Source organism: Balaenoptera physalus (assembly GCF_965194825.1).
Source record: "Balaenoptera physalus genome assembly, chromosome: 1".
NCBI classification, from domain to species: Eukaryota; Metazoa; Chordata; class Mammalia; order Artiodactyla; family Balaenopteridae; genus Balaenoptera; species Balaenoptera physalus.
The window spans coordinates 93666085-93679827 of NC_138882.1; the positions used below are offsets into that span (position 1 = coordinate 93666085).

The 13743-nt window shown below is 49.2% G+C and overlaps 1 protein-coding gene across 10 annotated transcripts in view; it reads left to right on the plus strand.

Moving 5' to 3' along the window:
• Nucleotides 1–13743, plus strand: part of IGSF3 (immunoglobulin superfamily member 3) — a 100788-nt gene that overhangs the window by 63273 nt on the left and 23772 nt on the right. For 6 of the 10 annotated variants that reach the window (XM_082457968.1, XM_082457971.1, XM_082457964.1 and 3 more), the window contains 5 exons: nucleotides 673–1083; nucleotides 5561–5950; nucleotides 7354–7413; nucleotides 10141–10542; nucleotides 13230–13634. In XM_082457968.1, coding sequence (XP_082314094.1) covers nucleotides 673–1083; nucleotides 5561–5950; nucleotides 7354–7413; nucleotides 10141–10542; nucleotides 13230–13634 — 1668 coding nt within the window. Of the gene's footprint in view, nucleotides 1–307; nucleotides 365–672; nucleotides 1084–5560; nucleotides 5951–7353; nucleotides 7414–10140; nucleotides 10543–13229; nucleotides 13635–13743 lie in introns of all 10 variants that reach the window. The other 4 variants (XM_082457972.1, XM_082457970.1, XM_082457965.1 and 1 more) reach the window with 3 other exon arrangements.

Consider the following 13743-nt stretch of genomic DNA (forward strand, 5'->3'; position numbering starts at 1 on the left):
TAGAAAATGTGAAACTTGAAGTTCCAGGGACTCTTTTTGTTTGAAGTTCAGTCAGAAGCCAAGTTAAAATGTCTGGAAGCAATACTACTGTGAACAACAAAATCTTATTTGACCTGACACAGAATTCCTTTTACATGTTATTTTCAGGGAGTTCATTTATTATGTAAACTGAAATATGACCCACTTTCTTTTAAGTCTACAAACATTATTTTACTTATGTATTTTTTTTATTGAAGTATAGTTGATTTAGAATGTTTCAGGTGTATAGCAGAGTGATTCAGTTATACACACGTATATTCTTTTTCAGATTGCTTCCCATTATAGGTTATTACAAGATATTGAATATAGTTCTCTGTGCTATACAGTAAGTCCTTGTTGTTTTCTATTTTATATATAGTAGTGTATATCTGTTAATCTCAAATTCTGAACTTATCCCTCTGCCCCCAACCCACTTTTTATCTGAGTTTTATTGAAATATCAAACAGGTAAGTGTAAGCGCCAAAAAATTGCAGTCCAAATCCAAACAGAAAATTCGTTCGGTTTCTGTGCCATCTGGGGTCCTCCTCCATGGCCACACAGGGACTGTCGAAGGCTGGTGGGTGGGGGCTCAGCCCCACAAGTGTAAGATCTGTGGCCTTGTGACCGTGTCCCGTGGCTGTTCCTGTGTTGCAGTGATCCCGGACTCCCTGCAGTCCACTGCTGTGCGCCACACTCTGCACAAAGTGGAGCAGGACCCCCTAGAGCTCACGTGTGAGGTGGCCACGGAGACGTTGCAGCACAGCCACCTGTCCGTGGCCTGGCTACGGCAGCGGGGCGGCGAGAAGCCAGTGGAGGTCATTGCCCTGAGCCGGGATTTTGTGCTGCAGTCGAGCAGCGACTACGCGCAGAGGCAGAGCCTGGGGGAGGTGCGCCTGGACAAGCTGGGGAGCAGCACCTTCCGCCTCACCGTCTTCCACTTGCAGCCCTCCGACCAGGGCGAGTTCTACTGCGAGGCCACCGAGTGGATCCAGGACCCAGACGGCTCGTGGTACCCGATGACCCGAAAGCGTTCAGAGGGGACTGTGGTCAACGTCCAGCCCACCGGTCAGTCTCTCGTCCCCAGTCTCTGTCTGGCAGGGAGGGTGGTCAGACAGGCTGTGCAGACTCTTCTGGCGACTCTGCCAGTACTCGGGGTACAGAGGGCCCAGGTATCCCAAGCCCTGACCTTCTCAGACTGCACTCCCCCGGCCCCTGAGTCCAGCAGGGCTCTAGACCAGAGCCAAAAGCTATTGCTTGACTGCCTCAGCTGGGCTGGGGGCAGGTGTTCCATGGGCCTTCTGTCCCCTGGTTTTGGTTGGAAGGTGGTGGTGTGCCGTCATGGAGCTGCAGCAAGTGCCCAAGGGTCTTTCCTTGTGTTGCTGCCCACCTTCAGTGAGGGGCTGCCATTGTCCTGGTGAGCGGAGGTGTGGTTTGTGGGAGATGAGCTGGGGCATCTGAGGTACAGGTGGGGGGCCCCCTTCAGGACCTGTATTTTGACACCCCGCCACCCCACCCCATCCCATTTGCTCCAGTCAGATGGTGGTGGTCTTGGTCTTTGCATAGCTTTCCTGCCACCTGTTCTTCTGCCATCCTAGGGGTGTGCTTCAGACTTAGCTAATAGCACAGATTCCCAGGCTCAGGCAGTACAGATTCCTGAATCAGGCTTCTGGGGTGGGACCTGGGAAGCTGGATTTTCAGTACACTTCCACTGTCTATGCTTTGTCAAGCGCAGATCTAGAAGTAAAAGGGCAGAAGCGATTCTCTGGACATCTAATGGGTGTGAGGGCTTTTACGAGAAGGGTTGGGCTCCTGCGCTGGGAGCACTTTATCTGCTCTGTAGGACCCAGAGCATTTAGCAGCTTCTGGAACTTCCGGTACTAAATCTACAGAAGGCACTTTATTTCATATTTATCCCTTCCCTTCCTGGATGGTTTTAAGAGCAGCTTCAAAAGTCTGGGCCAAATTTTAAGTCTTAGCACTTTCAAATTAGGTTGCATCAGTTAATCTTCTTTATTTTAATCTTACCAATTTGGAATGAGGGTTTTTTTGAATTTGCCCAGCAAATGTATCCAGACGAAGCCAGGAAAGGGAAAACTAGGTGAAAAAAAAGTCGATGACTTCACTCTGTGTTTGTGCTGCTCTGGTTCAGTGGTTGTAGCCCCAATGTTGCCCTTCTCTTAGTTGATTTCAGTCAACATTTAGTAAGTCTCTGCAACGCTGCAGATGTGGCGATAGGCCTCGGGGATTCAGAGATGAATAACGCTTGGCCCCTGCACTCAGGGACCTACAGGTGTGAAAGCCAGTGGCTGAGTGAAGGATGCCCTGGGAACATGGTGAATGTACAGCGTTCTTGCAACATTGTTTTCCCTGGGTGGGGTGGTTGAGGAAAATGCAGGAAAACCAACACATTTGGTGACTTGAACTGAGTCTTGAAGCTTGAGCAGACATCAGGAGGAGAAGCATAAAGGTACAGAATCGTTTGACCTGTTTGGCAAGCACAGAGAAGTCAAGGGTGAGCAGATGTTGAGTTCCGGATAGGAGTGGTGAGAGGAGATAGGAAAGGTGGCCTGAAGCCCACATGCTAGAATGTGAGCTTGGCCTTGACTCTGTGGTCCCAGCATTTCAAGTTGTTCTCCTTGGAATCTTAGGAGTCCTGTAGAGGTGCCTGAGCGGTCGCTTGTGGGTGTGGGCATGTGTGGGTGTTCGTGTGCATGGGAGCATGCCATGGGGTGCTTGAGGAGGGCGTATGAGGGCCGTGGTGTTCCCCCCTTGCCTGAACCAAATGTTTTCTGTATTGGGCAGCAAAAGACTTTGTATGAGGAAAGGAAGGTCTCCCCCCTACCGCCCCACCTGAGCATAGCTTGAAAACCACTGCTGCCAACATTTGGAGGAGGGAATAGAGATTTTTAAGCAGAGAGTGACACGATCAGACCTGAGTTTTAGAAGGGAACAGCCATGGAGGCCACCTAGTGTTGACTAAACAGGTTGGGTCTGGAGTAGGGAGACCAGGTAGGGAAGGGCTGATAAGGCCAGGGCTAGGTCAGTGGCCGTGACCTAGGAGGCGGGCAGTGGGTGCTCGAGGCAACAGAATGGAGAGTATTGTGGAAGGAGGAATCCGAGGCTGGGGCTCGGGGGGTACCTGGAACTGTGATAAGGAGGGATGAGGCAATGTGCCAAGTCTTGCTTGAGAGCCTCTGCTTCGCCTTCAGTGGCAGCACTGGGTGTCTTTGCATTTGTTCTTGTAAAATTTGGTCAAGGAGTCCATCCCGCAAGCGGACCTCCGTAGAGATGCTCAGCATGTGAAGCACCCAGCATGCCCTCAGACGTGGCACTCAGAGGCTGAGCTTGGGAGCGATGAGGGCCCAGGAGAGCTGTGGCAGTAAGAGGTGGTCAGGGGAGCAGGTTCGAGAGACAGAGTGGCCAGGCCAGCGGGAGAAGCAGCAGGAGGGATGGTGTCATGGACCCAAGGGAGGAGAGCTGGTCCAGAGGCTAAGACGTACTTGAGAAACGCCTTTAGTTGTGATGGGCGGGGGTTGTCACTGGGGACATTTGCTGGGTCAGCGAAGTGTGGGAGAAGGCCCAAAGCCAAATTTCAGTGAGCTGAGGAGTGAGGGGGTATTGGAAAAAGCATAAATCGATTTACAGAGGTTTAATTGACTGGGTGTAACAAGGGCAAATGGCTGTGCAGAAAAGAGGATGGTTTGCCCTGAATCTCATCTTCAACCTGGGAATGTGAAGGCCTCACCAAGCCATGGGGGGATTCCTGTGAGATCAGAAGACTCTTTGGCTGCCAGAAGAAGACAGCCACTGTTGCAGCCAGCCTAACTCTGAGGAAGTGGGAAGTCTGAGGTCTGGGACACCTGTTTGCGTGTCTTCAGTGGCATTTATGTGGAAGGGGTGCTTTTTTTTTTTTTTCTAAAATCTCTGATGTTGAGGTATAAATTACTGTAATCTGGTTGACCAGAAAGCCAGTATCTGGCAGATGACATGGGCTCCGTCCCACGTGGGTGTATGCATCTAGGCAGAGGCTGGCAGAGTGAAACCCAGGTCTCTCAGGTTGTTCTTTTGGGAAGGGAAGCTGAGGCAGCAGCTGTCACTTTAGAAGTGAGCCCTTGGAGTCGTTGAGGGTAATTCGCTTTGTCAGGAAGCTTGGGTAATAAAGGAAGAAGCCGATTCGCTGGAGAAAATGGGTACTGGGGGCAAGACACTGGCTCATGTGGGAGGAGAGGAGATGGAGAGCCTGAGGAACAGGTGGGTACAAAGCCAAACTTGAGCTGGAGAATAGGAATGTGGAAGCAGCACTCTTGTGATTGCTGTGTTTTTTAGGGAAATAGGATTCTCATCTGCTTGAAGAGTGCATGGGATAGGGGGATAAGAATGGGGCAAGGGCCTTAAAGATAAGATACCACTTAAAGATAGTGCTAACGGCTCGGAAATGCCAGTGTGGGGAAGACAGTCGAGATTGGAGCTAATGGATATACAAGGAATTCAAACATCCCTGTAAATGCGATTCTCCAGTCAATGTTTTCTTTAGAGGAACAGAGCTAGAACTGGGAGGGGAAGGACTTGGGCAGTACTTACAACTGCAGCCTCTCCCACCCAAGGCTCTGTGACTCTGTTTACCAGGACCCTTCACTCCTTTGTCTTCTGCCACCGGTGCCTGTGAGATAAGATCATTGTCTCAAGGCATTGACAGTCACCGTGCACTGTTACATGGTGTGTGGGACAGTTAGTGGCGATGAGCCCTTCTTTGATCACCACCTGCCCTCCGCCCCACCCCCCATGCCTGGTTCAACTCCCAGCTCTTTGAAGGGTGCTTGGGTTCACTGACCATTTCAGAGGTCATCTGGCTGTCCTTGGAAGTAGGTACTTTCCCACTCCATCTTTCTAGAGATTTGATCTGACAGGTGATAGATTAATGAAAAGACATTAGTTTTCACTTTTCCTATGCAATTTTGTTAGGGATTGTGTTACCTGTGTCTTATTTCCAGTATTCACTTGGGGGTGGAAGACATCTTTCTCTCTCTCTCTCCAGGCAGATAGATAGATAGATAGATAGATAGATAGATAGATAGATAGAATGTTTATTTGGATTGGGGTCAGCACCTGGGGCACTGGGTAATTTGTCTTACAAGTCTCAGCAGGGTCATGTCTATAATATCTACTGAAAATATTTGTAATCCGGATGCTTTAATGGAGTTCTGGGCATATAGATCAAGGATGGACCTTTGTAATCTGCTGTGCAAGTGAAATTAGGAGTGATATTGCTTGCCTACCTCAGAGTCTAACCTAGGGCATTATACGCTGCAGAGAGAGTCCTGTCGACTTGATTGGGATAACAAGCCCTTTAGACTCTCTGGGTCTGGCTACCTTTGAGTTCTGTGATATTCGAGAGTTTTTCTCTCAAGACAAGCGTGGAGGTGCCTTCCCAGTAGTCAGCTTGGTGAGAAGGTGTGGGTGGGTGGGAATTTGCTGATGCGGTTTGGAGAGCCGGGGCCCTCGGTCACCCAGCATGCATCCGTTTTGTTATTTGTTTTCTCAGACAAAGAGTTCACCGTTCGGCTGGAGACGGAGAAGCGGCTGTACACGGTAGGTGAACCGGTGGAGTTCAGGTGCATCCTGGAGGGGCAGAACACTCCCGACCGTTACTTTGCCGTCTCCTGGGCCTTCAACAGCTCGCTCATTGCCAGCATGGGGCCGAATGCTGTGCCGGTCCTCAACAGTGAGTTCACCCATCGGGAGGCCAGGGGCCAACTCAAGGTGGCCAAGGAGAGCGACAGTGTCTTCGTGCTGAAGATTTACCACCTCCGCCAGGAGGACAGTGGGAAATACAACTGTCGTGTGACAGAGAGAGAGAAGACAGTCACCGGGGAATTCATCGACAAGGAGAGCAAGCGTCCCAGGAACATTCCTATCATCGTCCTCCCCATCAGTAAGTGGAGGGATGTGCTGCTTCCTTCTCCTCCCGCTGGTCTGGTTCAGTAGCTAGCACCGTCTGAGAGAAGTCGGGGCAGAGGAGAAGAGCTATGGGGAGGGAAGGGCAGGGCGGGGCAGGTTCAGTCAGAGCTGGCAGAGAAAACCTGTTACCCCCTCTCCTTTCTCCAGCTCACCTGCCCACATTTAGCAAACCCTCCCCCCCTCGCCCTGGTAGGCAGAGCGTCAGGTGTATGTTTGCAGGCTGGAGGGGGGCATGGCAGATCCTAGCGCTAGCAGCTCTGTGTAAACGCCTGCAGTGCCAGCTCAGCCTGGAGGCCAACCAGGAATCCAGGACAGCTGTTTGCTCCTGTGTGGGAATTAAGTCCCAGAAGAAGTGGGTGGATGCCTGTCTTGAAATCTCACTTAAGAGGGTTGGTCTTTTATGGGAGGATTTTAAATGCTAAAGTGCATTATTAAGAAAGATTTGCTCTCTGGGTTTTGGAGGTATAGGGATTGGCATTACCCTAATTGTCTATCCCCTATCGGAATTGGGTTTTTAAAAGTCAGTGGATGGGACCTCTCACATCTTCCTGGAGCACAGGCTTTTAAAGCTTAGCTTATTTCCAAGGCTGCTTAGGTGGGCTCCCTGCCTCCTGGTAGCTGGCATTGTCTGGGTGGGTATCAGTCAGGACTGGGGACTCGGGAGGCTACCTGTGTTTGCTTATGTTGGGTTTAATTCTCCATAGTATCAGGATGTTCTCGTTAATATCTCATTTCTCTCATAGTTTTGTTTTTAGTAAAATGAGAAAGCTTAGAATGCCCTGATTTTAAGCAAGATGGTGAAGTTTTTTAAACTAACCTTTAACCTATTTCTCCACTGCTCAAGCTGTTCTTTCTCTTAGCCCTGTAATGATTCCCTTTACATTTTTATTTACACTTTTACATATTTAATGTAGCTTCAAGTGTGAAGAAAGGAAACAGACAACAGGGGTCTTGCCACTCTTTTTTTCTTTTCTCGCCAACAGGATGACTTTCCTTTGTGCTTTTTTTTTTTTTTTTTTTTAAATCTCTCTCTCACACACATCTCATTATCTTGAAATTCTTTTCTTTCTTAGACTGTTTCCCCCTGCAATGCCTAGCATGGTGCTTTGCGTAGGGTAGGTGCTTGCTGAATATTTGTAGAATGGAATTTGTTAAACTGGATGCCCACCCTCTTTAGTATTTTCCTGTCGGACTGCGCCTGCCTTAACCACGGTCTCTCTACTTTTAAATCTGCAACTAATTCCTCATTGTTCTGTAAGGATCCAGGGAAGGACAGCCACACTGTGTACCTCCCTATTTTTTTGTACTAAGAGATTTCCTCCATCCCCTTCCAAGAACTTGTTTGATGATCTGTGGCCTGCTATATTGCTTTTCCAGCAGATAACTGGGTAGTTAAAGTCCCCCAGCACCACCAGATCCTGCCCCAAGGCCACTTGGGTAAGTCTACCAAAGAACAACAGTGATCACATCGGTAATGGTGATAATAAAAACTCGGATTTTTAATGGCGCTTTTCCTCTCAAGAGCCCAAAGTGCTTCTGCGTATATCATCTCCTTCTCCGCTCCCACCCCTCCAATCCTTGGAGAGGCCAGGATTCTATTCATCCTGTGAATGAAGAGGCCAGAGCACCATACAGGGACGTGGCCGAGCCGGTTCTGATAGTGGTCGAGCTTGCATCGCATTAGAAGTATTTGCTTCTAACTCCAGATTCACTGCTCTGCGCTTAGCCTGTGCTCCGTCATCAACCTCCTGATTTGAAATTTCATTTGTAACCGTGCACTCAGATTCTCATTAGTTCTGTCCTAGTTTTCATTTAATCCAGAGAGTTTTAAATTGTTGGCTGCCTTTTCTCAGGCCTGAGAACACTTGTATATAGTCTTAACGGGCAGTCAGCACTGTGTCTGCATTTGCCTTTGCCTGGGCTGCGGAATCGTTTTGCTTCTCGTAGTTTAACATCTAACTGCGTGGTTTTTCCAGGCTCGCTCAAGTAACAGAGCACCAAACAGCAGCCCTTGTAACAAACAAGCCAGGGCTTATAGAAGATAGAGCCCACTGGGGTGACAGTAGGGGGTGGGAGTGATGTCCTGCAAGTCATTCTTCTGCCTAAGGCAAGCAAAGGGATTTTTTTTCCATTGATGCCGAAGTTGCCCTTCTTTAATTCCTCACTGATAACGCTGGAAGTGAGTCATTAATGAGTCTTCAATCTGAAGAGGAATATTGTTATTATTAATGATGATGATGAAAAATAATTACCCCATCTAATACTCTCAGTGTCGTGACCCTAAGAAGTAGGACTCTTAGTATCTCCATTTTGCACATAAGAAATGGAAGCTTGGGTAGGTTAAGTAAGAGCCCCAAGATTGCAGAGTTAGGAAGCAGTAGACCTGGGCCTGAGCGTGGTCTGCCTGCCTCCAAATCCTTGCTTTCAGCCACTACTGCTACAGACGTAGCTACTCGGGAGCCCCGTCATCTCCATGACTCATCTAGGTATGGCTCCTGGGAAAATTCCTCTTCCCCACCCTGTCTGTCTGGACCTTTTTTCATGTGAAACAAGCCAATCCAGAATGGGTGGCAGACATGTTCACTATAGCAAGAGCTCCATGCCTGGGCTCAATGCTCATCTTTGCATGTTTCTGCCTGTGAGGGAAACACACGGGAGAAAAGATTGATTCAAATGCATGGTCATGGGTATGCTTTTTCCCTCAGTAATTGGGTGTGCCTCTTAATCTGGGATTTGATTTACTGATTGATTTAAAATTGATGTATGTGTTTCATGTGGATGGTGCCCAGAAAACTGGAGCCGAATTAGTCTGGTACTTTCTGTTTTTTAATACTTAAGGGCTTTTGGAGCTCTATAGATAATTATACAAAATAATCTATGCATAATTAAGATAGATTAAAGTATCCACACTCTTTATAAAAACAAAGAGTTAATGGGAATAGTAAAATTAATTATGATCATGGTAACCAGTTTTTGAAAACCTATGTATTAGGTGATTTATAGACATTGTCTCATTTACTTTTTAATCTTTAAAGAACTGCACAATGTAGCACTCTCCGTATCTCATAGAAGAAGGCATGTAGAGCTTAAATAATTCCATTGAGGGAGTTCACATAGCTAAGTGAGTAGCAAAGGAGCGAAGGAGAGAGGAATCCTTATCCCAGAGTTTGATTGGCAGAAAGTCAAGGTCAAGAGCAGCGGAACCCCAGGGCTGAAGGTGGACAGCCGCAGGAAGGCGAGCCACCGGCTTTGGTCTGTTCCTGTGTGTTAATCAAAGTATGAAAGCTTGCTCCCCGCACACGCTGTGAAATGAGGCCATCTGTGCTCCATTACTGCCCACACCCAAGCAAGCACGTGTTGTCCTCCAAATACTTCCTGTCACTTTTTTTTTTCTACCTCCTGATATTGCCCTGAAGGACTCAAATGGCATGTATGGATGTTCAGCTTTTATTTGACTGCCGTAGCCCTAAATTATGGGACGATTCAGTGAAGTAGAATTTTCGAGGTATTCAACTTACTGAAAATCCGAGTCAAAAATTCTTGAACCCTGCTGAACACATTACAGTCATCCTTCAGATTCCGAGGGGGATTGGTTCCAGGACCGCCCCAAATCTGCGGATGCTCAAGTCCCTTTTATAAAATGTCATTGGATTTGCATATAACCTACGCACATCATCTCTAGATTACTTATACCTAATACAATGTACATGCTATGTAAAGAGTTGCCAGTGCACAGCAAATTCCAGTTCTGCTTTTTGGAACCTCCTGGAATTTTTTTTTTTTTTGGCATATTTTCTATCCATGATTGGTTGAATCCATGGATGTGGAACCAGGGGATATGGAGGGCCTGGTGAATTGCTTTGTGCCTTAAGGGTAATGTCTTTCTGTTCTGATTCAGTCTCAGGTCTTAGACGCTCATGATCCCACACGTTATCTTTGTATCCAGTAAAGGGCCTCCTAGGTTATCAGATCTAAAATCACAGGGAGCGAAACCCAGAACCAGCCAGGGCTTGCAGCAGCAGCAAGTGTCAGAGTGCTTGCATCCTCCAAGGTCCCCTTGTACCTGCATAGAGTGACATTTGTACCCCTCCTCCTTTGATGTCAGTGGGGAGGGCTCAGTGGAGCCCAGAAAGCCCCAGCGTGGCACTCTCTCCCTCTGCACAGAGAGCAGCATCTCGGTGGAGGTGGCCAGCAACGCCAGCGTCGTCCTGGAGGGTGAGAATCTACACCTCTCCTGCAGCATCCGCACAGCGGGTAGAGCCCTAGGCCGCTTCTCCGTCATCTGGCAGCTGGTGGACAGGCAGAACCGCCGCAGCAACATCATGTGGCTGGACCGGGACGGCACCGTGCAGCCTGGCGCGTCCTACTGGGAGCGCAGCAGCTTTGGGGGCGTCCAGATGGAGCAGGTGCAGCCCAACTCGTTCAGCCTGGGCATCTTCAACAGCAGGAGGGAGGATGAGGGCCAGTACGAATGCCACGTGACCGAGTGGGTGCGGGCAGTGGATGGCGAGTGGCAGGTCGTGGGGGAACGCCGGGCCAGCACCGTCGTGTCCATCACGGCTCTCGGTAAGTAAGCTCGGCAGTCTTTTCGTGGGCCCTTTGGGGTGATGCTTCCTTGTCAAGACTCTTGTAGGAGATAGATGGCACCTTCCAAAGGGTTTGATTGAAGAAAGTATTTATGGAAGTGTGGATGGGGTTCAAGGAACCAACAGTTGTTCTCCATGGTGGGCCCTGGGGATGGGCAACAGCTGGGCACTGTTACTACTCCTTGGTCTGGGTGGTAGGAGTGAAGTTGTAAGGATTCTGGCCAGGCGAGTGGTGGCCCCAGGTGGAGGAACAAAGGCCACTGCCAAAATTAACCTGGAAGAGCGGGAGCAAATCCTCTCCCTCCTGCACCCCAGGCCCTCCTGTACCAGGGGCTCAGCCCTCCTAAAAATTCAGAGCAGGGCAGAGAAGGGTAGAAAATAACCTTTTGCCATTTATTTAGCCCTTACTACCCTTCCTGGCTGAGTGTAAGCACTTAAGCTTAATTGTCCCTTGGAATCCTCACCTAGCCTACAGATAGACACTGTCATTTTACAAGGAGACTAGTGAGACAAGTTGGCTAATTTGCCCAGGACTATTGCTTTTAAGTGACAGACACACAATCTGAACCCAGGAAACCAGCAATCTGTCTTAAATTTTTTTTTCAAAGCCTGTGTTTTTACCTTTTCCTCTATAAGGCTCTTCTTAAAGAAAGCCATTTCCTGATTAGCATGAAATGAAAAGATACCTTGAAATTTGCTAAAACCAAAGAATATTAGATTTGCTTCTCACAGGGTAAAGAGGCTTCTATCAACATTTATCTGCCTAATAGAATCAGTATATTAAAAGACCAATCTGCTACTTTGCTGGGGAGGTAACCTGTCATGTTAGGTGTTTCTGTTTGTTAAGAGACTGTGACATCATTCGTCCTCAGTGACTTTGCATCCCACCCCTGGGACCATGCTGCCACCTTCCTCATAGGTAAGGCTGGTGGTGCTTTGGACCGTCTTACCCCAGTAAAGATGGCAACACCAAGTGGTTTTGCCCCCAACAAAGTCCTTTTTCACCACCTTCCCCAGATTAGAATTATTTTTACTTTAAATAAGCTTAATCCCAAAGGTTGACATGCTTTCTGCACTCATCATCCCATTCAGATTTCTGTCTCTGGAAACCTCATCCAGTGGTTGAGTTTCCAGGTCAGCTCACTCCCCGTGTCTCTGCTCAGTACCCTGTGTGGACACGTGGAAATGGAACCTGTGAGGAAAGTCCTGGGCGTCCAGCAGAGGGAGTCTTTCCCATCCTGTGAGGCTAGGAATGTCTGAGGGGTGGTTAGGGTTAGAAGTAATTTTACAGCATCAGGTTGTCCTCTGAGTTTTTTCATATTCACCGTATGTCTGTGGTTCCCATAGCCAGAGCTTACCAAGGGGCTCTGGCTAGGCTCTGCCGAAAGATTCATTTGGTGCCTTGTTTTTTACCTGTGAAGTTTAAAGTACTTTCCTTTATGTCTGTTTGTTTTTTAAACAAACTACATATTTAACAAAATATAGTATATACTGTGTGTCAGGTACTATTCCAAGTATTTTATAAATACTAACTCATTTAATCTTCACAAGGACCCATTTTACAGATGGGGAAATAGATGCAGAGAGAAGTTAAGTAACTTGCTCAAGGTCACATAGCTAGAAAGTGCCAAAGTTGGGCATCTGGCTCCAGGGTCTGTGCCTTTAACCACTGTCTTATGCTTCCTGGGAGTAAAGCAACCTAATAAGCCCCCCGGAATCAGTGACACACAGATTTATAGTGTGACTGCCATTTACTGGCAGCTTGATAGAGGACAATTTTATCTACCCTCTCTGGGCCTCAGTTTCCTCATCTGTAAGAAAGGGATGATGGATTCAGTGAAGTGTGATGAAAGCCAAGCAGTTGGCACCGTGCCTGGCCCATAGTGCTCAGGAAATATGGCTGCTGTCAGTTTTATGATCATAACGAATGTGTTAACAGTCAGTCGTATTTCAAGGCTGAAGGGACTCTGATCACTTCTACTGAGAAGTCAGTATTGGGGATTAGTGATGCTGGAATATGGAGAGACTCAGCCTAGCGCACCTGCAGGGCCCCAGCTCACCCCAGGTCCTCCTTGGTGAAGGTCAGTCCCTCCTGCTGTGGGTCCCTCGCTGCCTCTTTGCCCTGGATTCCGTGGGGAGGTGGGAGAGGGACCGGAGAGCAAGCCGGCGCTGCCCAGCCCGGGCAGCACAGGCACCTGCTCCACCTGCCTCCCCTGCTCCGGCACTGATGCACTGGTAGGCCAGGCACAGGGGCCGTCTGGGCTGGGGCAGGGTGCATCCACCTGAGTGTGATGAAGGAAATCGGCTCTTTTCTCCTGTTCAGCGTGGAATCCCAAGATATCTAGGGATGGCCCCGCCTACATGCACTCAGTCCCTGTGAGTGGGACTGATCCAGCACAAATCCACGTGAGGGTTTCATCGGGAAGAGTTTGCTAGTGCTGCTTAAGGAGGGTTGCCGCCGGCCTCTTTCTGTGGGGTCCTGTGAACTGCTGGGTTTGTGTGTCAACACGCTAACAAAAGTAATACTGGCCTGGGCATCCAAAGAGCCCCATGTGTGAGCCTTTGCTCTGTCATGCTAGCTTTTGCCAGGAGCCCTGTCACCGCGTCGCATGGCCCTGAGAAAGCCAAGTGTCTCCTCTGGCCTGAGTTTCTCTGCTCTCTCTCCAGAAACGGGCTTTGCAGTCACTGCCATCTCCCGCACGCCGGGGGTGACCTACAGTGACTCCTTTGACCTGCAGTGCATCATCAAACCCCATTACCCTGCCCGGGTCCCCGTGTCAGTGACGTGGCGGTTCCAGCCGGTGGGCACCGCCGAGTTCCATGACCTGGTGACCTTTACCCGGGATGGAGGAGTCCAGTGGGGGGACAGGTCCTCCAGCTTCCGGACCCGAACGGCCATTGAAAAGGCTGAGTCCAGTAACAACGTCCGGCTGAGCATCAGCCGAGCCAGCGACACGGAGGCGGGCAAGTACCAGTGTGTGGCAGAGCTGTGGCGGAGGAACTACAACAACACCTGGACGCGGCTGGCCGAGAGGACCTCCAACCTGCTGGAGATCAGGGTGCTGCAGCCAGGTGAGGGGCCCGGGGTCCCCCACGCCTGCTCCGGCTGAGGAGACCTGCAGGGAGGCGGGAAGTGTCGTGCGCTGAGCCCTCGGCCCGGCTGCTCTTATTTCCCAGCTTT